Below are 25,793 nucleotides of genomic sequence, written 5' to 3' on the forward strand. Positions count from 1 at the left end.
TTCTGGGGGTTGGGTCGGAGAGAGGGATGAATAGGCAGAGCACAGTGAATTTTGGGGACAGTGAAAATACTATGCCTGTATGATATCATAATGATGGATACACATTATTATACATTTTCCGAACAACTAAGAGTGAACCACAATGTAAACTACGTATTTGAATAATATGATGTGTCAATGTAAGTTCATCAGTTGTAACAAATGTACCACTCTGGTTAAGGATGTTGATAATGCGGGAGGCTATGCATGTGTGGGGCTGGGGGTATATGGGAAACCATTGTACTTTTCCCTTGATTTTGCTGTGAATCTTAAACTTCTCTAAAAAATAAATCAATACAAATACTGAGGCAAATTTACTCTTAATTTTAATTTTTCACTTACATAAAGAATATGAATTCTGTTACTTTGAAGTTTATTTTCATGGTGCATGTTTTTTTAACATCTTTATTGGAGTATAATTGCTTTACAATGTTGTGTTAGTTTCTGCTGTATAACAAAGTGAATTCATGGTGCATTTTAACTTCACCCAAAGATCAGAATCCGAAAGGAAGGTTTAATCAAGTAACACAGTACATTATTAATGTTCAAACACATTCCAATGGAAAAACTCTCTCCTCTTCAAAAAAGAAAAAGAAAAAGAAATTTTGTACTTTCAAATGATTGGTGGTAAATGGTTCCAGAAAAACCTTCTGGTGAGAGGCAATATGGTTCTGCTATACAAAAAATTGTAGTTTTAAACTCTAGGTATTCTATTAATTGTAAGGGAGAGTAAAACTTTGAGGAACTAGTTGAGTAAGAGATAGATTGAAGTTTAATCAAACAAAAAATCCAATGCTACCCAGATTTTCAGTTTATTTGGAAAACTCATCAAAGATTTCACCTTTACCTAATTCTTTTATATTGCTCTAATATCATCATTAATCTGTATATTTTTCATATATGTTTCTTACAAAAGCTGTCCTAATTTTATTCCGGGAATTTGTGAAAATGCACATTCTTATTCAGTAGGTGTGAAGCGAGGTCTGAGATACTGCAGTTCTAATAAGCTTTATTGGTGATGCCAATGTTTCTGATCTGATGATCACACTTTTAGAATCAAGGTCTTCTAATCACTTGAGACCATCAGAAATCATTGAACTCACCTGATTTCTTTGTTGATAGCATCCAATTGTTCCTGAAGCATCATGGCTAGGGTCTGGGCATCAGAATGACCACTTGGAGAGAGAAGATCCATTGAGCTAAAAATCGTTTCTCTATCATCATCATCAATGTCAGACATTTCTGTGTCACTTTCAAAAGGGTGGCTGCTTAGCACTCCAATTTGTTGAGTTCTATTCCATTCATGATCCCCAAGAGATTTCACCTAGATGGTAAAGGAAAAATTACAGTATTTATCATGCTGCTCATTTTCAAAGCATTATTCTGAAAATAAAAACTAAAAACATACATGCTTTTATAGCTTACTTGACAAAGGTAGAACTGATTATTAATATTTTAATTTATCATTTCAATAAAATAGTTCCTTGGTACTTAAATAATGGTAGGTACTAATTTTCAGCATAAATACCAATATTTTAATAGGAATAAAAATGATAAACTTCTGCATGATTTTTAGTTCAACCCCAATTCAAGGCAGCACTTACTTTAAAGCATCTATGTTTGCAACATTTTAACTTGTTTTCAAATATAACAATCTCTATTCACTTGTACTTCAGCATTTTCATCTCTTATACTAATTAGGCTGAGGGTATGAATATTACCACTCAATAAATTACACAAGAATTCTCTCTCCAACATTCTAAGAAAGTATTAATAAAAATATTGTGCAGAGGTTTAATTTCATCTCCAGTGCTCTGGTCACTTAAATGCCTCACTGATTTTTTTAAACCCAAGGCATACTACAATAATTTACATGACTATGTTTTTAAAATGAATATAATAAATCCTCCATGTGAACAAAAGTCTTGAGTAACCAACAGACCAGTGCTTTTCAAGCTGTGGTCTGAAGGTAGGAGATGGTTGAAAGTAAGAGAGCAGTCCTAGATTTTCTGCTTTAAAAAAAAATTGTTTTTCATTTTTGTGATGATGTAAAATGACTTTTGGGGGGACCACAAGATACTGCCCTGAGTAGTTACTTCAGATTTGAGGACCTGAGTAAGTACTTGTGTTACAAATTGTTTTGGTACCAAGTAGCACTAATTTATTTACCACATAAAACTGAGAAAAGAACTGAGATGGATTTATTTATTCTTCATTTGTTCATTTATTTATTTATCCATTCATTAGATATTGAATGCCTACTACAAGGGACTAACTTATACATGACATGTAGTTGCCAGCTAAAATATCAAAGGATGTCAAGAGCCTTGTATAAATAAGGACAAGTAGGTTATATAGTATTTTGGACACATAAAAGAGGTTGAGGAAAACAAACTATACTTAGGGCACACAGGAACTATATATTACTTCTCTATAAAATGCAACTATATACTTACTCAACATATACAGCCTACAGATTTTAAGTTATTGACTGAATGAAAGACTGGCACTGCAGCTTATAATGAACAGTTTTCTATAAACACTTTCAACAGTCTGTGTACATTTTCCTCAAAGTGTTATTAAAACAGTAATTATTATTAAAATATGTAATTTTAATTAACAATATGAGTGCCATTGCTTAAATGCCCAAGCAAACTAAAAGCCCATTTGTTTGGCAATATGGCATAATAGATAAAAGTGTGGAATTTGAAATCACACGAATACAGGCTCAAGTTTTGACTCTATCACTTTAATGGCTGCGTAAGTCTGAACACTTAAAATTTCTCAGCTTCAATATTTTCACATCTTAAATTAGTACAAAATAGTACTCAATTTACAATGTTATGTGGATAAATACTTGGGACATACTTGGTTCAACTTTTGGTACGTAGTAGGGGTTATACGTTAGTTATAGTTTTAAAAATATGTTATATATCACACCTGAAATTAATAACAATGAATTCTCTCAGTATTAAAATACTATCCAAAGTGGAAGAGTGCATTTACTTAAACCATCAAAGACTTGAAATAAAAAGTTTAACCTTTGGCTCATCTCTCCTCACACCCATGCGGCCTCTCCTTGGTCTTCTTATTACTTTAGTTGTTCTGTAATCAGACTGGCTGTCCACTAGGGATCCAACAGAATACCGCAGCTCAGCTGAGGTGTCTAGATGAGTTCTGGAAACAAGGAAAACATAAAATATGCTCAATCTCAAAACTTGAACTTTACCAGCAAATCAGTGTCCACTGCTTAATTGGCAGTAAAGCACAAATCCTCAAAGGAAGAAAAAAAAAAACTTCAAGGAAGAAAATAAGTGTTGAAGTGTTGTAACTCTCAGAGGTCTCTTCGGAGGCTTATGTCAGAAACCTCAGTTTCATTCTGAAGGTCAAGTTCATTTTCTCTTTTTAGAATATTAAAAAACCTTTCTGTTTATTAATCATTATTTTCAAAAGCAGTAGTCCAATGGAACATGTTAAGATTGACAACCAAAATCCATTGGCTTACATTCCGACAACTCTTAGTTTGAGCTATTTAGTGGATATCCCAGTACATGCTATTTATCACTGTATTTGTTTTAAATATTCCTCATTAAGCTAAGAGAAAAATGTGTAAACTTTTGGGTCACAAAATTATCTATTTTCCAATGTTTTATTTTTCAATTTAGAAAATCAACAAAATACTTAAAATCAGATTGGCCCAAGGTTAATAATCTTATCTTTTTAATAAAATAGGATATTTCACCAGAAGAGTTTTTCAGCTTTTGATAAGACATTGTTCCAAAAAGATTAAGAAAAATATTTTAATAAGCACATTTAATTCTGAAATCTGCTTAGAGACGAAACAGTTGGAAAATTCTAACTGGAAAATATTGTCAGACTGGTTTTCAAAAAACATGATAATAAAGTACACTGTAATCAAAGTGCACTAAAGGTTTCTCCAAATATATTATTTATATAGGGATTTACAGCAAATTCAGTTTACTGCTACGATGATGATGATAATTACAAATGCAACATGCTGTCCTATAAAATGATCCATCATCATTAGGAAATATGCTTAAAGCCATGTTTTCTCTTGAACCTGGGGCTCCTGCTGATCTACTATGCTTTCACTCTTAGCTCTCTTTGTGAACAAAGACAAACATCCCCAAATATTCGGCAAGATTATAAAAGGTTAGGTGAGGTCTGGGTTTTTGAAAAAGTACAAGACACTGACCTAACTGATGCATGTCTTTGTTTTGCCAAATTGGACATTAAAGCAAATGAACTAAAGAATCATCCCCCAAATAGATGACAGCTATTGTTTTTATAGAAGTGAACTTGAGACTTAATCAAGCAAAATGGCTTTATTATGAATTAGTCATATATTAAAAACTAACCAACCAGGCCATAGTCATTAAATGGCACAACTCTCAGTCTTTATTTATAGCAGAGGGGATAAGTTTCATGAAGGCAAAGTTCAGATTTTAGTCACTATCGTATGCTCAAGGAGGTATTCCTAGAATACAATAAGAACTTAATAAATATCTGGTAAGACAATGAATGGATGCAACTGATTATAATACAGTCCTAACTGTCTAGGTCAGAACATCCTAGCGACCTTTAGTCTGTGGCTGCTTAGGGTAATGTCTCTGTGGGTATCAGAGTAGAATTTCTAAAATTTTAACACCTCATACTAGGAGTACTGTTTTCTTGTTTTGTTTTGTTTTTCTTGTTGTTTTATCTCTCAACTCCAAGTCATTTATAAAAACATGAAACAAAACACAGATCTGGTCCCATCAAAGCCCTGCTCAAAACTCTTCAGTGTCTTACAAGGTCCTCTATCTGGGCCCCTCCTACTTTCCAGCTTCACTGCTAGTTACTCTCTGCCTTCTCTCTTCGTCTAGCTGTGCTGTCTGTCATTTTCCTCAAACTTATACTTTCTTTTGCTTCGAGCCTTTGAACATGCTATTCTTTCTGCCTGAAATCGTCTCTTCAAACATTTATGTGGTTACTATTCTTAAGGTCTCAGCTTAAAAGTCCCATCTTCATATACTATTCCAGCTCCTGGCATTCCCTCTATTATAACAGTCCTCAAATTCATATTCCTGCATTTTCCATCTGGAACATGTATTCTTCACTACCATCACCACTGTATCTCCAATGTCACAGGCTCACAAGTAGAAAGTACTTAATTGATCTTGAGAGAAAAAAGACCTGAACCAACAACAATTGTAGAAGAGCCATTGCTTATACTTCATCTAAAGCAGTTACCCCTCACCTCTCTCTTTTTATTCAACTCTGTGATCTGTCAGAGGCAGTATATCCATATATCTCAGTTTTAAAATTATTCTTGGTGTACAATATTTTGAGAGGCACTTGCAGATATAAGTTACAATACAGTCACTGGTTCCTTTAAACAAGGAACCAGGTAGTTTTCCCTCCTGAATTTCCTGTGACTCTTGAATATAATCTCACAAAGGAGCTTCAATAGATAAATCAAGCATGAATTTTCTTAGAGAAAAGCTGTTACCCATTTCTCTGCTTCCTGGGATGTCCTTCATTGTCCTTTCCAATTATCCAGATCCTACCCTTTCCCCTGAGTTGAGCCAAATCAGGCTTTCTCGGCCACTCTGGAGCTCATTTTACTTTCATTTCAGATTCTAGTAGAGGATATTAGTCACTGATACTCACTTTAGCTCAACTCTTCTTACCTCCCCACCTGTAAGATCAAAAACTAGTAGATGAAGTTCTCATGCACTTTCTGTCTTCTTTATTGTTTTTTTTCAATTATGTGCACTCAGAAATATGAATGTTCAAGAAATAATTGCTCTTTAATAAATATTCAGTTATCTCATTATAAATTAGCTATCTTAATAATTCCTATAATACTTTATATTTCTGAGTTGATTTACTGTTTACAAAACACTTTTCTCACTTGTCTCATTTATCTGCAAAGTAATCTTGTGAGATAGTCATAAAATATTATTTTATAAAAAATATTTTTATATAATTCATGTAAATATACATATATATTTTATAAAAAATTATTTTATATAGTTATGTAAATATACATATATATATATATATATATATATATATATATATATTTGAACTTATTAAGGAAAAATGGGTTTTCCAAAATCAAACTGCTAGTTATTGTATGTTTAAGACCTAGGAATGTCAATTTTCTTATTTTTGGTCTAGCGTTTCTATTACAATCCATTGTATCAAAGAATAGTTGCTCTGTATGTAGTTCCCAAGTTTCCCTGATGATCCTTCATTGTGGATTAATGTCACATTGCTAGGCTGCTAAGATGACTCACTAAGGTGATGAACTTTTAGACAACACTTCTAGAACTCTGTATTTCTGAGACTGAAGGTCAAAAAGACGATGAAATGGCCATTTGGTCTTATTAAAATATGTTTCATTTGTTGACTGAATAATGCTAGTTCTATGTATTTACTCTGTTGGTATTTTATCAGCTCTTTCTTTCTCCTTTACCGTCATCATCATCATCACCATGTATATCACTGAATTAATAGCCTCAGATATATAAACCATAATAAAACATTAGAAAAATAAACATTATTTTCAAAATTAAAGACCTACCTATTTAAAAGTTCCTTGGGTGTATTTATGCCTGCAGAACTGTGTTTCTTATACTAAACTGAATTCAAAATACTGAATTTTGTCCTTATTAATATTCACATTGAAGAGAATGTAAGCACCCTTAGGATTTTTTTTAATTTGGATTTTTCACCTGAATGTCCAAAAAATGCTTTACTAGATATTCATTTATTCAACAATATCTATTGAGAGTATACTATATACAAGGTTTCTTTTTTTAGGTGCTGAGATTATGGTACTCAAAACAGACAAAATATCCAACCTTTGTAGAGCTAACATTCTTAGGATAAGCATAAGACCAAGAAAAATGGACTTTTAGAAGTCTGTGGTGGTCAAAAGTTTCAAATAGCTGATACTGTGTTGTCTATCAAATAAATGCTCAAATGGGTGAATCCCTCTATGGTTTTTTTTATCAACTTTAAATAAAAGGCTCTAAGCACAAAGGAAAATTATACATGAATTATTGAGCTTGATCTGCCTATCTAGAGAGTAAACAAGGATCTCTTTGCTTTTTTTTTTTTTTTAAGATTAGGTATTGAGTCAAAGTAGATGAGTACAAACAAGTTTACTTGAAGTTTTTTTTTAAACACATTTAATTTCTCCTTCCCTTTTTATTGTAATTAGTTTAACAAAATAGTGAGATACTAAGTGATCATACCAATGATGTTTCTTCAGCAAAATTAAACATTGAAAACATTTCTGCATGTAGAGAAAATGACTATTCCTGGAAAGAGATGTAATCTCTCTATATATGGTTCCACTTCTTCATTTATAATTTATAATATATAAGAAGACATAGCTCTATATATATTTAATACAGAATACAAAAGGTAATAATTTATATTTTTATTGAATATTTAAGGGAAGAATTACTGAATTAGAGAATTATTTTTGAGTGTAGAAACTGTAAATCAGTAAGGGATCAAAATAGGGCAATGCCTGCTGAGAAATAGGAGGTACTTATTTATTTTACTTGAGGAGATATTAAACCATAAGGAAATTCATAATGATTATTGGTGAAAAAGCTTTTTATTTAATGTTACCTTGATATTGTGGGTTCAATTAAAGAGCCAGTTCTCATTTTCAACTGGTCAAGTTCAGATCTCAGCTTTTCAATTTCTTCTGCTAATCTTTCCTAAAAGTCAAAGAGGCGTTACTCAGATGATATGCATATGACAATAGTACCAACACTCAACTATGATAAACCAAACAATCAAGCTTAATGACTTTTTAAAAATGGAAAAAATGATTAACATATTTTTATTACATATTGTTAGACATGACAGCAAAAAATGCCTGATTTTCTCCTTGAAATGAAAATATGACAGCAGAAATCAATAAAATTTTATCTACATTCCCTAACATTCACTAATGCTAAGTTTTTCTAAATATATGGGAAAACTAAGGTCATGACCAGCTATGTATACATCACTTCAAAATCTGAGTAGAAAGTATAGTAGTTTAAAAAATAAAGAAAAGGTCTTATTTCTACAGTAAGTAAAGGATTTCAACCATCCTATAATGGTCGAAGGACACATGGGTGAAAGAGAAGGAAGATTAAATTAAAAGGATGAGAAAAAAATTATTACTTGATATGAGTTAAAATTATTAGCTCGATATTGGTACAATAATTTATGCATCTGATAATTTTCTCAGATTGGCATTAACAGTTTCAGTCTGCAAATTTATGAAGATGAGGGTGATCTTATAGCCCTTAATTAAATATTCATGTAAGGACTTAATTTTGTTTTAGTAATTATAAATTTTATAACATTATAAATGTGTCCTTCCAGATTTTCTATTGCTGTTATTTTTCCCCCTTCATGTGGCCAATGCTGGACATTTTACTGGACTCATACTTCTTTTCTCACCACAATTTTTTGTCAATGTGGCCTTTGCAATGTTTCTCTTATCTGCTTTTTAAAATTCTTTCTACCACCATTACACACGTTTTTACCTTTTTCCTGAATTATTTTACCAGCTTCCACGATGTATTGCTACCTTCAATCTCTTTCCCACACATTCCTCTGCTAGATGTATCATTTTATTTAATTTAATTAATTTATTTATTTTTTGCAGTACGCGGGCCTCTCACTGTTGTGGCCTCTCCCGTTGCGGAGCACAGGCTCCGGATGCGCAGGCTCAGCGGCCATGGCTCACGGGCCCAGCCGCTCCGCGGCATGTGGGATCTTCCTGGACCGGGGCACGAACCCGCGTCCCCTGCATCGGCAGGCGGACTCCCAACCACTGCGCCACCAGGGAAGCCCTACAAATTACTTTTAAAGCGTTTGACTTTTACTCTGAGTGAGATAGGAAATGATTGGAGGATTTCTGAGCAGAAAAGTGACCTGATCATTCTGATGGCTGTGAAATGGACTGATGAATGGGATTAGGAAGTAGAGAAGATAAAAAATTATTATGTTCTTCCAAAAACAGGCAAGAGAATTATGGCTTGGACAACAATAGTGTTAGAAAGAGAATGGCAAGGATATTGGTTATATTTTGAAGATAGAATTAAGAGAATTTGCTCTTGGACTGGCTATGGGGTGTGTGATAAAGAAAGAGGCCAAGAACAGCTCCAAAGTTTTTAGCCTGCATAGTTAAGAAAAAGAAGTTGTGATTTACTGACAAGACTGCTGCTGGTGGTGATTAGGTTAGGTGGTGGTGGTGTTTGGGGGGTTGGGGGATTACTTGTTAAGACTGAGATGACCATGTGTCCAAATAGAGATACTGAGTTGACTCTTGAATGTATGTACTCCCTCAGGGAAGAGGAAGTATAGTAGGTGATCTAAATTTGCAAATTCTTAATTTACAGATGGTATTTAAATCCATGAACTCACCAGGGACCGAACATAGAGAAGAAATCCAAGGACAGTCCTAGGAACTTCAAATTTAAGAGATCAAAATAATGAAGAGAAACATGAAAAGAAGAGGTTGAGTATATGAAGGATATTTACTAATAATGGACTGTGAGTTAAATATAATCGAGTGAAAATTTGAGGAGTTATAGGAGATGTGGTTAGATGAGGAAATGTGCTCAGCTGTATGGAATGATATTCAGAAATGAGGTATGACCTGGGATTTGCTGCCTCTAGTGATTGACATGAACAGGAATGCAAAGCATGGAATGATTAGTACTGCGGGTTGCCTGGGCAGACTTTTGGAGCTACAGGCTTGGGTAGGAGGTTGGGGAGTGGGTTCTGGGGATCTTGCCAGAAGCACACAGAGCTTTGGATAACATAACATTCCATAACAGGATTAAGTCCCGAATTCACAATCTGTTTACACCCTAGTTCTTTAAACATAACCAGTCACAGCAAACTTCTGGTGATTCAGCAAATCAACCATCTTTGTTTTCTCTGTGCTATTGCATAGTTATCATCTTCTTCCCTACCATTCTTTATTTGTTAAGATCAAATGTGCCTTCAAGAGCCTGATGAAATGTTATCTTCTTCACTGTAGACTTTCTGAACTACTTTAAAAAGAATTAGATGCTATCTTCTAGGCACCATATTGTATTGCTCTAATACACCTATATTTTCTGGGTTTAAGGGTGTGTACATCCTGACCATGGGACTAAATAGTTATTTTTTAAATTAACATCATAATATGTAGTATTCAATTCAGTTAAATGTACAATTGTTCTTTCTTACCTTTATTCTCTCATCTTTTCCAATACCTTCCAAATGACATACTGTTGCCAGATCTCCTTCACTTCCCTCCTTCCTTCCCTCCCTTCCTCCCTTCCTTCCTTCCATTACTCCCTCTCTCCCTCCTTTCTCTGTTTCCATTCCTTCCATCTTTTGTTTAATATACATCTATAAGTCACTTCTTAAGTTAGTGATTTTATATTATTTCATTTACTGATGCTGAACAAAATGAAATAAGACAAAATTGCTAACAAGAATTTTACATGTTAAGGAAGGAGGAAAACACATTAGCAATTACAGCTTTTAACATTTTATAATCTGGTCCTTATCTGCCTAGTCTGTCACATATCCTACAATAAGAATAACTGATTCCAGCCAAACTGTTATGTCCATTATTATTTAAGATATCAAAGTCACTACTCACCTCCTCCCCACTCTAAGTACTTGCAATCATGGCACAGGCACCGTATTTGAAAGCCTTGCAAAACAGTCCTATCTTAAAGCATTCTGAAGCCTTCTTTATAGCAGCAATGTATATTGATCTATCCTACCTGTAGTTCTTACTATCTTTCATTCATTTGACACTTGGCATCTGTGACTCTACAACTCATTGTTTTGTGTTTTCTCTCCTCAATTAGACTTTTCAGGTACTTTAGAACTAAGTTCATGTTTGCAAATATAACAGCACAATTTTATGCACAGTAGGTATTTAATATATTTCTGCTAAAATAATATCTCAAACTAGACACAAATCAGTGCATACATTTTTATCCCATTTATATAAAGCATGAAAAAAGTCAAAACCATTTTTTTTCTGTTAGAAGTTAAGCTAGTGATTATCCTTTAGGATAAGAGTAGTGATTATATGCTAAGTGGGGCTTCCAGGATGTTGATTTTCAGTGTGTTTGGTTTGTAAAAATTCATCAAGCTCTCCCTATATATGTACACTTTTCTGTATGTATAATATAAAAGTTAAAATATTTTTAAAAGATAACATCCTAAAATTATTTATTATCAAATTTATTTTATAACAAAATATTCACCAATGTGAAATAGAAAATTGGGCAAAATGTAAGCTTCCATAATACCTTGTCATGTAAAGATTCTTCCAGATTCTTTCTGAAAGTTTCTGATTCTTGAATTAAAACATTCTACAGAAAAGAAAAAAAAACAGATAAATAATAAATAAAACAGAAAATAATTAAATGTGTAGATTAATTTTTTATCACTCAAGAATCTTCTTTGATTTCTTCCTTGGTGCATCTATTTTTTTGTTTCCATGGAAACCAAGTTTCAATGGAATCTTTAAACAAGACACCTTAATATTTTTAGAAATACATAATTTAAATAGGAAATGTCATTTTGTAACACTTGGATTGACAAATAAGATAAATATTAACTTTTAAGCTATTTCTGACTGCCTCTTCCCAGTCTTTTTAAAATTTGAAATAATTAGGTTACTTTTCAAATGAGAAAAAGTGAATAAAAAGTAAAATATTAGCCAAAGCTATCATAGAGAAGAATTCAGATAAACTCATTTTTACTACCCAAAGAAAGAAGAAATTGTAAGATCAGATTTTTTTAAAAGCTCAATTTCTGGATCTTTATTTCAAATACATAATTAACAATTTCTAATAATGTTTAAATTATTAGATAAATAAAAACAAAATATTAGCTTTTTTAAAAACTAATGTTACATATCATGATGTGGAAATAACTTGCATCATAGATTTGAAAAAAATCCTTGCCATAAAAGTATTACTGTTGTAAAAGCTTTATGCTTTTCTTACAGTATTACAAAGCATGATTTAAAATAATGTATTCTTTTCACATTTATAGAGTTAAATTAAAACACGAGTGTGGTTATTGGCATGCATTTGGTGCGGAATGGGAAGAAGGCATGCCTTATGACTTCTTAATGGGTAAATTAATCAAACTACTTTAACATTTCATTGAAACATTTTTCCTATTTTGGTTTATTGTATGGAGCAGGGGAAAATGTCTAGCTTAGGTAGCGATTGGCATACCATCTAAATTTCCAAAATGATTTCTCCACCTAGGTTTTAGTCCCTACCTTTTTTTATACTCTGGAATTGGCAACCAGCTCACTAGCTCTTGCTGGTCAGGTAGTCATCAACTATTAATCGGACATATTAACTGTGAATGAAATTGTAGATTGTACAGAAACACTTTTTTGGAAACAATGCAGCTGAAAGTTTTGCATTTCTAAACTCTGTCGTGGGATTGACACTAGTGCTATTGGTGATATAAACTCACTCACATTTTGGCTTTTAGACTAGCAGTAGATTCAGTTACTTGAAACATTTGTATGGTTCAAAGCAAGCCTCCCCACACACTCCAAAATACTAATTTTTGTCTTACTCTTCGTTTTTGCATACCACATGAAAGACAAATGAAATATTTTCATCACAAAAGTGCAACATGTTTTAATACCTTTGTCTTATATGATCATGCTAATATGTAAGATTTATATACCATGTAACATTTTTTATTCATTTAAAAATTGATCTTACATATTTTTACAGAAACTATTTGTTCACTTTTAAGAATATATCAGGCTTTTTTTAAATTAAGGAAAGTAAATGGATCATCTGAACAATGCAATGATTGTAGCAGAGTGTAAAACAAACATGATCGTAAGAACATAGCTGATAATCATGTGATTCTACTGGTCCTTTTACCTTCTCTTCTAGAGCAGCCATTCGTTCCTTTAAGTGTAGCTGTAAGCGTTCATTGGATTCAGTCAGAAGTCTATCCACAGTATCGGATAATCTTTTGTTGTGCTCCTCATTCATTTTCTCTCTTTGCCTAGCCTTACATTCAAAAAATAAATAAATAAATTTAACATAAAAATCACTTAAAATATTTGGGTTTGTTTTTTCTAGTTTTAAAACTGGATTTAATTTTATGTCTGTTTTGATTAAATTGGTAGAAACTTTTTTTTAATGCACAGGGCATATCCATATCATTTTAAATATAACCTATAATCAAGAAAGACATTCAGTTCTTATATGTAGAATATAAATCCATAAACTGATGCTTGAGAGGGATGGTCTTAAAATACATACTCTTTGAAGTTCTTGATTTTTCTCTTCAAGTTGACCTTCTAGATGCCTCATACGTTCTTCAATGTTTCCATGTCTTTCTTCAGCCTGTTAAGAAATATGAAGAATGCACCTGACATGTAAGATATGGTTAACACTTCTCCTCTAAATAAACTGAAATAAAATGTAAAGCAAGCTACTACCAACCGCAAATGTAGTTTTCAAAAAATAAACTTTTTTTAAACAGGCAGCTGAACAGCATTGCTTGAAATGTGTCAGCTACAAAGGCCTGTTACATCCAAGCATCAGCAAAACATCGGAGTTATTTATGAGCAATGAAATCAGCCAAATGTAACATGCAGACTGTGCATGGTTTGAACACAAACCTGCCATTGTCCAATCTTAAGCTCCTGAAGCACTGAACTGCACAGATGGTCGATTATCAATAAATAAAAGTAACATAATTTTTACAAATGAAAAGAAAAACTTAGATGAATTCTATTTAGCAATAGAAAGTAAAGTCCAGTAGGACTACCTTCCTACGTATGGAGATCATTTCTTGTAGTTTAGCTTCCATAACATATTGATAATCATCAGATGAGGTAGAAGAGGTTGGATCAGACTAACGAGTCAAGGAAAAGGAGAGGGACAAAATTGAAAAATCAGAACTAAAGGCACTGACACTGAACAGAGCATAGCACAGAATGCTTAAAAGAAAAATGTGACAGCAAATTTAATACTTTAATAGAATTTTATGTGGAAAGAACTACACTGATATCTGGTGAACATGATGAAGTTGATGGTTATAAGTGAAAAATAATGATATGCTCAAATAAAAAGCTACCAACCTAAGGTATGGAAGGTTAGTGATGGCTGGCAATGAAAGACCACTATAGAATGAATTAAAGCAACTCTGAAAGAGTCATGTAATAATTGGAATTATGGGAAACCAAACACTAGAATATGTCTCTGATAGATTGTTAAAAGTTTTATATTTTGGGTTGTTTGTTTGTTTATCATATTACTTAAAAATAATGGAAACAAAGTACTTCAATATTGAGGAGTAGGCCAAGCCAATGACTCAGGTGAAAATTTGGAACAAAATTTATTATAAACCCAGCTCTGTAGAAATCAGAGAAAAAGCTAAGCCACGGGGTTAATTATTATGAGTATTCTCCAATTCAAGCAGGATTGTTTCCTCAGCAGCACTGGCAAACTTACAAAATGACTTCTGGTCTCTGAATACAAACTATGGCTGTAGGTGTAGGACCTCAGCGCCTATTCTTAGACATAGCCTTAATTCGACATTTTAAATGAAAATGATTAGAAGTCCTCAAATAAAGTGAAAATAATGCTGTGAGGACAAGGAAACTTATTGTGAATTCTCCTGAATGATACTAGGGACCACTCTAAAACTGATTCTGCATTGATTTGTTGCTAGGGAAACAAAATAGTGCCCTAAAGTGAATAGGCAGCACAGTGCCTTTTGTGAGCTAATGTTTGCCCAGCGCCAAGGTTAGTTACATGTCTTGGAGGTGAATGTCAGGTTACCACAGATGCAGAGTGTTCAACACATGTGACATTGCTGATAGCTGAATTGTATTAGTATGTTATGCACAGATTACATGTAAAGTTACATCAACATTTTAATCATAATTACAAGTTAAATAATCACAACAGCCAAAGTACCCTATGTCAGGATAACAAAATTTAACTCCAGAGCATATTCTATTACATTTTATAAGTTTATTCTAAAACAGTGAAATGTACTTTATGCAAATATAGGACTATATATAAATATATCATGCAGTACCTGAAAAGAAATAGTAACCTATTCATGTATTGGTTCATATGCATATGTACTATTTTAATCAAGAAATTCCAACTTAATCTATAAAATAAACATTTAACGGCTGTGCTTATGCAAATAACTCAACGTTTACATTTTGAAAGATTTTCCTTCTGATATTCTTATTTCATAAATCAGGAAAATAATGAAGAAATAACAAATAACCAATTTCTCTCCTCAACCAGAAGCAACACAGAATGCTACCATAGTCTTCAAATGCCACAGAATGATTTTATAATATTTTTTAAAATTTATAATTCAATTAAGAATATAGTAAATAGTTCAAAATGTTGCTGAAATTATGTATTTTAAATTCTTAAACATATCTGTAATCTCTCAAAAGTACATTTTAACAAGCAGTTAATGTTATGACAATTAATCTGGTGACTGACTCAAGGTAGTCAAGGCATGAACATTTCAATTTCCAAAATTGTTTATTCAAATATACAAGTAAGTCAGTAGGTCCTTAAAACTTCTAGCTGTTTCCATCTTAACTACTGAAAACACACCAAACATTGTGAAAATTCACTTCAGAGATTAAACGAGAATTCTGTCATGTTTAAATCACTGTTATTGTTGATACTTTTTATTGGTACTAAAAATGAATGAAATACCTTATGGAATTGAAGATGAATTATGTCCTTGCTGAGGAATATGCATTTTAATTAAAGAAGTAAACATCATAAATCATAAGACTGGGATCCCAAAATGTTATTATTTAATTGTATATACACTCACCAAAGCCAAATTTTAAATTTTATCCCTAGCCATTATTCAATACTTCTTACTTTCTAAAAGCCTTAAATGAGCTTTAGCTACCTATTTTTACACACACACACCCCACACTGGCAAAAAAAAAGATATTCTTATCAACCAAAGAATAAATTCAGACATCATCTCTAAACAAACACTGGATCAATTTGCAACCACTATTGATTTATGTTCACCTTAACCTTATGAAAACTGCAATTTAAGCAACTGGTGTAAATACTATAGTCACATAAGAACAATCTTCTATATTTTGACTCCTTGATGGGATATAGGGCTTATCTTGGTTTCACTCTTTAATGTGACAAGGCAATTTTCAAACGAGCTAAAGTTTTAGAAGAAAACTTTACAGTTTTCTTTTATAGGCAGAAATAGTTTTGAGAAGAATGTGAATATATCTGGAAATGGAGAAGCAATCAAATTTAAAGAGAGGAGGACCAAAGAGAAGAAAACAATAGTGGCAGATAATAAAAGCAGAAAAAATACTTATAGGCCAATTAAAATATATGAAGGATTGTTAACAATATCATTCAAAATATAGGAGAGGGAGCCTAAACTAAGCATAAATCATAAATTAGTGAGAAGTCAAAAACATTATGACGTAGAAAAGACTATGGAGATCAATAATAAGACATTAAAAACAAATTGGAATTGAAGTAATGAATAACTAAAACCGGTTTTAGAGACAGTCCCTAAAGGTCTTGAGAACAGAGATAAGAAAATGGTCAAAAATCTTTTTAGCCATAAAGCTTGGGAGAGCAAATGAAAGACTGATCTTCAAATGTTATAAAAGGGTTACAAGCAGAGGGAGTACACTGAAAATAAAATCTCAGCACCAGAGGCGTGTGAATAATGAATTAAATATGGCGATAATCTACAAACTGTATATCTGAAATAATGTTGATACAGAGCCAGTCAGGAGAGAAAGCAGTAAAAAGGACAAGCAGAGTGAATTCTAACATTTTCATACTTTTTAAGAGAGGTAAAACTCCTGAAAAGTGAGGAAATCAAAGGGGTCTATTCCCTTTTAATTCCCTTTCTATTCTTTTTTAATTCCAGATGAAGTGGAATTTTAGCAATATATTATTGCTAAAATAATATAGGAGTGAACTGAGGAAGTTACTTTGGGTGCATAAGTGAATATATGTATCAAATATGACCTCAGTAAAATAAAATAGAGGGAAAAACAGATGAGACACCTATTTTAAGTTGTTTTGTTTTACATTCTAAATTAAGGATTCTTAGGAATTTTTAAAGCCTCATATGTCAAGTATTATATTTTAAATTATGCTTTATTCTCAATCCATCAGAGGTTAATTTGGGGCAATTTTTTGCTGAATTTTAAATTGTGTTTTTGGGGGAGAGATTCCAGACTTCCTTGTAGTTTACTTATGACACTATTGATTATTTTACACTAAAATATTACAAAAGTTACTTTTATTATTTAGCCACTTGCCTAACTCCCCCTAAAATATTTCAGTTCAATAAGATAACACTTTATAAAATTTCTTTATATTCCTCAAATGAAAAGCCTAAGTATACATATCTTAATCCATATTATAGTAATTTTAAATGTGTTTGCAAGAAAAAATAGCATACTACTACTACTATGTTTGCACTTTTTATATAATTTCAATAATATTTCTAAAATTAAATAAGTTTATATTTATTTTAGAAATCACACATCTATGAAATTTCCAGAGTGGTTTATGGCATGGTCTGTGACTATGGAAGGATCCAGATTGTATCACCCTAATCAGACTAAAGTTTCATTCAGCTAGCTAGTCCAATACTCTACAACAAACTATACCAATACTTTCTGCTTTGTCAACTGTTTGTCTTTTCACTACCTGTTTAACTACCCTATTTTAACTAATAGGCAACAGTTTACTGTTCCTCTTTAATTATTTACTTTTCCAAAAGTAACTATATGTGGCTACTTTTATTTTGTTGCATCAGTTGTTTTGGATAATCCCTAATGCCAGAATTTATAACTTGCAGTTCATGTATCTATCTGACCCGTTTACTGCAGTGGTGTGGAAAACAGCACATGGTAATGACTATGTGAACATCTAAAATGTGTGTAAATTTTTGAATTGATATTAAAAGTCAAACATGCTTTTAGTGACAAAATCTGTACTTTTATTCTAGTGACATGTGACTTTCAAGCAATGCCATTCCATTTGACTGTGAAAGGTAAGAATAGTCGTTTTAGCATTATAATGGTTGCTAAGTTCTAAAATATGCATATAATTGCAGAATCTAATGTCCATAACATAGTAGTTAATTTTGAACATTCTTCAGAATATTATTGATTTTAATTGGTTCAGAAGAAATTACAACTATTAAAATCACTTTCTGACTATTTAATGGCTTTAGACTTCTACAAATCTAATGTCTAACTTCTAACAAAATTTTTTCATACCATAGTCAGAAAGGAATCAACTGCTTATGATATCTCCTACATTTCTAATACTGTACAATTTATGTTGAGCTTACTAAATTATTATGTCTCATGTATATCCATATGTGCAAATATAACCATGGAAAATTAACTCTAAGGATGTGATATTTTGTTCGTTTTTGTTAATGTTTAAATAGGCAAAGGAATCATCATATCATATATATCAGTCATTCATTTCAACATAAATATGTATAACATAAAAATTCATCTAAATAACAGACCAATAGAGTAAAGATTAAATAAACTTAATCTTCATAAAGCCTAAAGAAAATCTTCATATATTCCATTTTGATTACTAGTCATTTCTATAAGTATATCTAAGTTGACCAACTGTTTTATTGCAGTACCTTTGTCAGGGCTGCAATTCTCTGAGCCAGTTCAGCCTCTACTTCAGGTAAGGTCTCAGCTTTTCTCATAGTTTGCTGCAACTTTTGCTCAGCTAGCTCAAGACGCTCTTGTAACTGTCTATTCTTCTCTTCCATCTGAAATAGGGACGAAAAAAGAGACACTTAAATTGTCACAGTTAGGATAGCAAACACCAGTCAGTTAAAATAAGCTACTACTACCATACCTACTGTGCAAAGAGATTATTGTTCTCATGTTTTCATATATTACTTATCCATAATCCTTAATAAATTCAGCACATTAAAAAAAGAAAACCTTTTACTGACAGCAGCAAAAAGAAAAGAAGTTAATAGTGAGTATTAACCTGGACAAATGGAATACAACTTAGTACTAAGACTTCAGATACACCGTAATAGCAACATACTGAAAATCGTAACAGCTGGAGTAGGAGAGGGAATGTAGCATGATGATTGAGAGTCCAGGCTCTAGAGATGAAGTTGGAAGACATTTCCTGTGAAGGCCAGATGGTAATTATTTTAGGCTTTGTGTATCATAAAGTCTCTGTTCCAACTATTCAATTTTACTGTTGTAGCACAAAAGCAGTCATAGACAATGATTAAATGAATGGGTATGTCTATGTTTCAATAAACCTTTATTTATAAAGCAGAGCCATAGTTTTGGCACATGGGCCAAAGTTTGCCCACTCCTTCTCTAGAGCCGAATAGACCTAGGTTTCCATTATTGACTCTGCAATTACCATATGTGTGACCTTAGGAGAGGATTCATGTCTCTGAACCTTAGTTTCCTCAGTATAATAATTGTACTTCCTTTACTCCTCAGTATAATAATTGTATAATAATTATTATACTTTACAGTATAATAATTGTACTTACAGGTGGTGGTTGGATTTAAGTGAGGTAATACATGTAAACTGTTTAGCACAGTTTCTGGTTCATGTCTAGATCCAAAGTAAATATTAGTCATTATTTTTATTATTATTAAGATAGATTTCTAGATTACACACTGAAAATTACATCTGTTTAGTTAGCTTGGTTATAAATTTTAGAGAATGATTGATTACCAAAGAATACCATATTTTATTTACTCCATGTTTTGTGAGAATGGTGAGAACACACAGACCAGAACAAAACCAAGATAGAGATACTGAACCTGCCGTAGGATGGCCTCTTTATTTGCTAACTCATTTTCTAGTTTGTCATTCATGTCATGTATGGAGGTAGATTCTCTCTGAGCACTGAGGTAACGCTTCTCAAGGGTCGTGATTCTTTCTTCCATATCTTCCTTCTGTGCCATGGCCTACAATTAAAATAATTTAAAAAATCAGATTCTTAGTTTATATATTGTCTTATTTTTTAAATTGAATAGTGAGCTATAAAAGAAACTATTGCTTTCTTGAGGTAAATATTCATTCCTTTCTTTTCATTAAGGGATGCAAGATTTCATGTGAGTTTTCTCAACTTATTTGTCAGAATTCTTCTTCCATCTTGGGTTAGCAAAAAGCTTTCTCTATCTGAGAATGCAATGGAGCACATTTTAAAACTCCTTACTGTAGACTTGGTATTCTTAGAAAAGAAGTGGCAGAAAAATTAGTTCATTACACAGTAGAAATAAGTATAATTATGGGTAGAGTTGCAAACCATAAAATTGGTAAAATGGTGGCTATAGTTCCAAATTGCAAAGGGTTTTTCAAAGAAGGATAATAAATATCATCAGTATCCTTATTGTCATGTATAAGTAAGAATAGCTCAGTGGTTAAAAGAGAAGGCAAAAATGAAAAAAAAAAGTAAATTTGAATCACACTCACAAATGAATTGACGAATTTACTTTGGAACTTAACCATTTCCCTTGTTTAATTGGAATATGATATATTCCAATGAAAAAGAATTTATAGAACTCAACGAACACAAATCTCTAGGGGAAAATCAGTTATTGGTGCAAATGAAGTGATGGTTTTAAATACTATATTATTAATATAATATTAACTACATTAAGCAATAATTTTAAACCATATAATTCATAGATAACATGGAAATGATTTTATCTTCCTAATAGCTTACATGGGAATTTATTAGTAGGTAGATAACCTACTTTTTTGAGATATTGGGAAAAATCAGCTGCAGAAGTGAGCATCTTGGGCCTGGTGTGGTTTTCTGATAATTTGGGAAGCTCCTTTGCATAAGGAGCCTGACATTGAGGAGATGGTGGTGTTTTCCATTTATTACCATCCAGGTTTCTTTGACCACTTGTTCCTAAGCAGTCTCTTTGTTACTCTCCTACAAGATCCAGAGTCAATCCTGCCACATGCACAGAACAGATAAATTCCATTCTAATTTTCCAACAGAAACAGAAGCCCTTAAATGGACAGTCCTTCAGCTTCCTGATCTTCCCTAACCACCATCTGGAAATTTAACTACATCCACATAAATCCTTAACCTCTATCTTTTAGTTTAGAACAGGTGTCCCACCTTCCCTCAAAGTTCAGTCATTATCTGTATTCTGGGTTTTATGCCTTTTCTTTTCTTTTCTTTTCTTTTTTTTTTTTTTGCGGTACACGGGCCTCTCACTGCTGTGGCCTCTCCCGTTGAGGAGCACAGGCTCCGGACGCGCAGGCTCAGCGGCCATGGCTCACGTGCCCAGCCACTCCGCGGCATGTGGGATCTTCCCGGACCGGGACACGAACCCGTGTCCCCGGCATTGGCAGGCAGACTCTCAACCACTGCGCCACCAGGGAAACCCTATGCCTTTTCTAATTCAGGGATTTGGTCACTTTTTCTCCTGAATTTTCAAGGTGCTAGTAGAGGTAAATCCCATAACAATAGCAAGAAGAATGAAACAGGCTTATAAAAAATTTGGTACAGATCAGAGGTGGAGAGCAGAGGAAACAGAGATGATTCAAAGAAAATAAGAATGAGAATTCTTATTCTCATTCTTAAAAATAAGAATGATAAATTATCCGATAAATTATGGACTATTGTCCATAATCTGAATTGAAATTATGAAACCAAACTGTTGGAGTGGGTGGAAAGACTTACCATAGCTTTAAAAATAAGTAAGCAAATTTACTTACCAGGTAATTAATAAAATCCTAGAAAAATAGAAAGCCATACAAAAGGAAATATTACCATTGAAAATGACTACTTGGATCATTTGTGGAATTATTTACATAGTCATAATAATGGTAACACTGAATGTGATTTTGAGATGATTATAGTGGAAGGATGGGTGTTAAGAGAAAGGAAGGGAAAGAAGAGAGTTAAAATCCTCATATAATATAACAGCAAGACATAGGATAAGTTTAAATAAGAGAAAATACCAGAAGTAGTGGCTAAAAGGGTTGAAATTAAGAATTTCAGGGACTCTCCACACCTCCCCTTCTGGGAGCCTGTGCAGCCCGCCACTGCCAGGGTCCCAGGATCCAGGGACAACTTCCCCGGGAGAACGCACGGCACGCATTAGGCTGGTGCAACGTCACGCTGGCCTCTGCCGCCGCAGGCTCGCCCCGTATACCCTCCCTCCCCCCCGGCCTGAGTGAGCCAGAGCCCCCGAAGCAGCTGCTCCTTTAACCCCGTCCTGTCTGAGCGAAGACCAGACCCCTCAGGAGACCTACACGCAGAGGCGGAGCCAAATCCAAACCTGAACCCCGGGAGCTGTGCTAACAAAGAAGAGAAAGGGAAATCTCTCCCAGCAGCCTCAGGAGCAGCGGATTAAACTTCCACAATCAACTTGATGTACCCTGCATCTGTGGAACACCTGAATAGACAACAAATAATCCCAAATTGAGGAGGTGGACTTTGGGAGCAACTATATATATATATATATATATATATATATATATATATATACACATATATATATTTTTTTTCTTCCCTTTTTCTCTTTTTGTGAGTGTGTATTTGTATGCTTCTGTGTGAGATTTTGTCTGTATAGCTTTGCTTTCACTATTTGTCCTGGGATTCTGTCTGTCTGTTCTTTTTTTTCTTTTTTTTTTTTTTACTTTTTAAATTTTTTTCATAATAGTTATTTTTTATTTTAATGACTTTATTTTATCCTACTTTATTTTATTTTATCCCCTTTCATCCTTCCTTCCTCCCTCCCTCCCTCCCTCTCTCTCTCTATCTCTCTCTCTCTGTCTTTCTTTCTTTCTTTTTTTCTTTCTATTTTTTTCTCCCTTTTAGTCTGAGCCATGTGGATGAAAGGCTCTTGGTGCTCCAGCCAGGAGTCAGTGCTGTGCCTCTGAGGTGGGAGAGCCAACTTCAGCACACTGGTCCACAAGAGACCTCCCAGCTCCACGTAATATCAAATGGCGAAAGTCTCCCAGAGATCTCCATCTCAACACCAAGACCCAGCTTCACTCAACGACCAGCAAGCTACAGTGCTGGACACCCTATGCCAAACAACTAGCAAGACAGGAACACAGCCCCATCCATTAGCAGAGAGGCTGCCTAAAATCATAATAAGGCCACAGACACCCCCAAACACACCACCAGACATGGACCTGCCCACCAGAAAGACAAGATCCAGCCTCATCCACCAGAACACACGCACTAGTCCCCTCCACCAGGAAGCCTACACAAGCCACTGAACCAACTTTAGCCACTGGGGACAGACACCAAAAGCAACGGGAACTATGAACCTGCAGCCTGAGAAAAGGAGACACCAAACACAGTAAGATAGGCAAAATGAGAGGACCGAGAAACACACAGCAGATGAAGGAGCAAGGTAAACATCCACCAGACCTAACAAATGAAGAGGAAATAGGCAGTCTACCTGAAAAAGAATTCAGAATAATGATAGTAAAGATGATCCAAAATCTTGGAAATAGAAGAGAGAAAATGCAAGAAACATTTAACAAGGACCTAGAAGAACTAAAGAGGAAACAAGCAATGATGAACAACACAATAAATGAAATTAAAAATTCTCTAGAAGGGATGAATAGCAGAATAACTGAGGCAGAAGAACAGATAAGTGACCTGGAAGATAAAATAGTGGAAATAACTACTGCAGAGCAGAATAAAGAAATAGAATGAAAAGAACTGAGGACAGTCTCAGAGACCTCTGGGACAAATTAAACGCAACAACATTCAAATTATAGGGGTCCCAGAAGAAGAAGAGAAAAAGAAAGGGACTGAGAAAATATTTGAAGAGATTATAGTTGAAAACTTCCCTAATATGGGAAAGGAAATAGTTAATCAACTCCAGGAAGCAGAGAGAGTCCCATACAGGATAAATCCAAGGAGAATCACGCCAAGACACATATTAATCAAACTATCAAAAATTAAATGCAAAGAAAACATATTAAATCAGCAAGGGAAAAACAACAAATAACACACAAGGGAATCCCCATAAGGTTAACAGCTGATCTTTCAGCAGAAACTCTGCAAGCCAGAAGGGAGTGGCAGGACATATTTAAAGTGATGAAGGAGAAGAACCTACAACAAAGATTACTCTACCCAGCAAGGATCTCATTCAGATTTGATGGAGAAATTAAAACCTCTACAGACAAGCAAAAGCTGAGAGAGTTCAGCATCAACAAACCAGCTTTACAACAAATGTTAAAGGAACTTCTCTATGCAAGAAACACAAGAGAAGGAAAAGACCTACAATAACAAACCCAAAACAATTAAGAAAATGAGAATAGGAATTTACATATTGATAATTACCTTAAATACAAATGGATTAAATGCTCCCACCAAAAGACACAGACTGGCTGCATGGATACAAAAGCAAGACCCGTATGTATGCTGTCTACAAGAGACCCACTTCAGACCTAGGAACACATACAGACTGAAAGTAAGGGGATGGAAAAAGATATTCCATGCAAATGGCAATCAAAAGAAAGCTGGAGTAGCAATTCTCATATCAGACAAAATAGACTTTAAAATAGAGACTATTACAAGAGACAAAGAAGGATACTACATAATGATCAAGGGATTGATCCAAGAAGATATAACAATTGTAAATATTTATGCACCCAACATAGGAGCACCTCAATACATAAGGCAAATACTAACAGCCATAAAAGGGGAAATGGACAGTAACACAATCATAGTAGGGGACTTTAACACCCCACTTTCACCAATGGACAGATCATCCAAAATGAAAATAAATAAGGAAACACAAGCTTTAAATGATACATTAAACGAGATGGACTTAATTGATATTTATAGGACATTCCATCCAAAACCAAGAGAATACACATTTTTCTCAAGTGCTCATGGAACATTATCCAGGATAGATAATATCTTGGGTCACAAATCAAGCCTTGGTAAATTTAAGAAAATTGAAATCGTATCAAGTATCTTTTCTGACCACAACGCTGTGAGACTAGATATCAATTACAGGAAAAGATCTGTAAAAAATACAAACACATGGAGGTGAAACAATACACTATTTAATAAGCAAGAGATCACTGAAGACATCAAAGAGGAAATCAAAAAATTCCTAGAAACAAAAGACAACGAAAACACGATGACCCAAAACCTATGGGATGCAGCAAAAGCAGTTCTAAGAGGGAAGTTTACAGCAATACAATCCTACCTTAAGAAACAGGAAACATCTCAAATAAACAACCAAACCTTGCACCTAAAGCAATTAGAGAAAGAAGAACAAAAAACCACCAAAGTTAGCAGAAGGAAAGAAATCATAAATATCAGATCAGAAATAAATGAAAAAGAAATTAAGGAAACAATAGCAAAGATCAGTAAAGCTAAAAGCTGGTTCTTTGAGAAGATAAACAAAATGGATAAACCATTAGCCAGACTCATCAAGAAAAAAAGGGAGAAGACTCAAATCAATAGAATTAGGGGCTTCCCTGGTGGCGCAGTGGTTGAGAGTCCATCTGCCGATGCAGGGGACACAGGTTCGTGCCCCAGTCTGGGAAGATCCCACATGCTGCGGAGCGGCTGGGTGTGTGCGCCATGGCTGCTGAGCCTGCACGTCCGGAGCCTGTGCTCCACAATGGGAGAGGCCACAACAGTGAGAG

The 25,793-nt window shown here is 33.8% G+C and overlaps 1 protein-coding gene across 4 annotated transcripts in view; it reads right to left on the minus strand.

The window, feature by feature from the left end:
* PPFIA2 (PPFI scaffold protein A2) overlaps positions 1 to 25,793 on the minus strand; it is a 473,386-nt gene that overhangs the window by 85,892 nt on the left and 361,701 nt on the right. For all 4 annotated transcript variants that reach the window (XM_027107099.1, XM_027107100.1, XM_027107097.1 and 1 more), the window contains exons 9-16: positions 19,961 to 20,107; positions 18,793 to 18,927; positions 13,389 to 13,472; positions 13,002 to 13,133; positions 11,388 to 11,450; positions 7,693 to 7,784; positions 3,081 to 3,216; positions 1,143 to 1,363 (exon numbers count right to left, since the gene is read on the minus strand). In XM_027107099.1, coding sequence (XP_026962900.1) covers positions 1,143 to 1,363; positions 3,081 to 3,216; positions 7,693 to 7,784; positions 11,388 to 11,450; positions 13,002 to 13,133; positions 13,389 to 13,472; positions 18,793 to 18,927; positions 19,961 to 20,107 — 1,010 coding nt within the window. The remainder of the gene's footprint in view (positions 1 to 1,142; positions 1,364 to 3,080; positions 3,217 to 7,692; positions 7,785 to 11,387; positions 11,451 to 13,001; positions 13,134 to 13,388; positions 13,473 to 18,792; positions 18,928 to 19,960; positions 20,108 to 25,793) is intronic.

This window comes from Aethalodelphis obliquidens, unplaced genomic scaffold, assembly GCF_003676395.1.
Source record: "Aethalodelphis obliquidens isolate GAN/ISIS:26980383/991018 unplaced genomic scaffold, ASM367639v1 scaffold8, whole genome shotgun sequence".
Classification (NCBI taxonomy): Eukaryota; Metazoa; Chordata; class Mammalia; order Artiodactyla; family Delphinidae; genus Aethalodelphis; species Aethalodelphis obliquidens.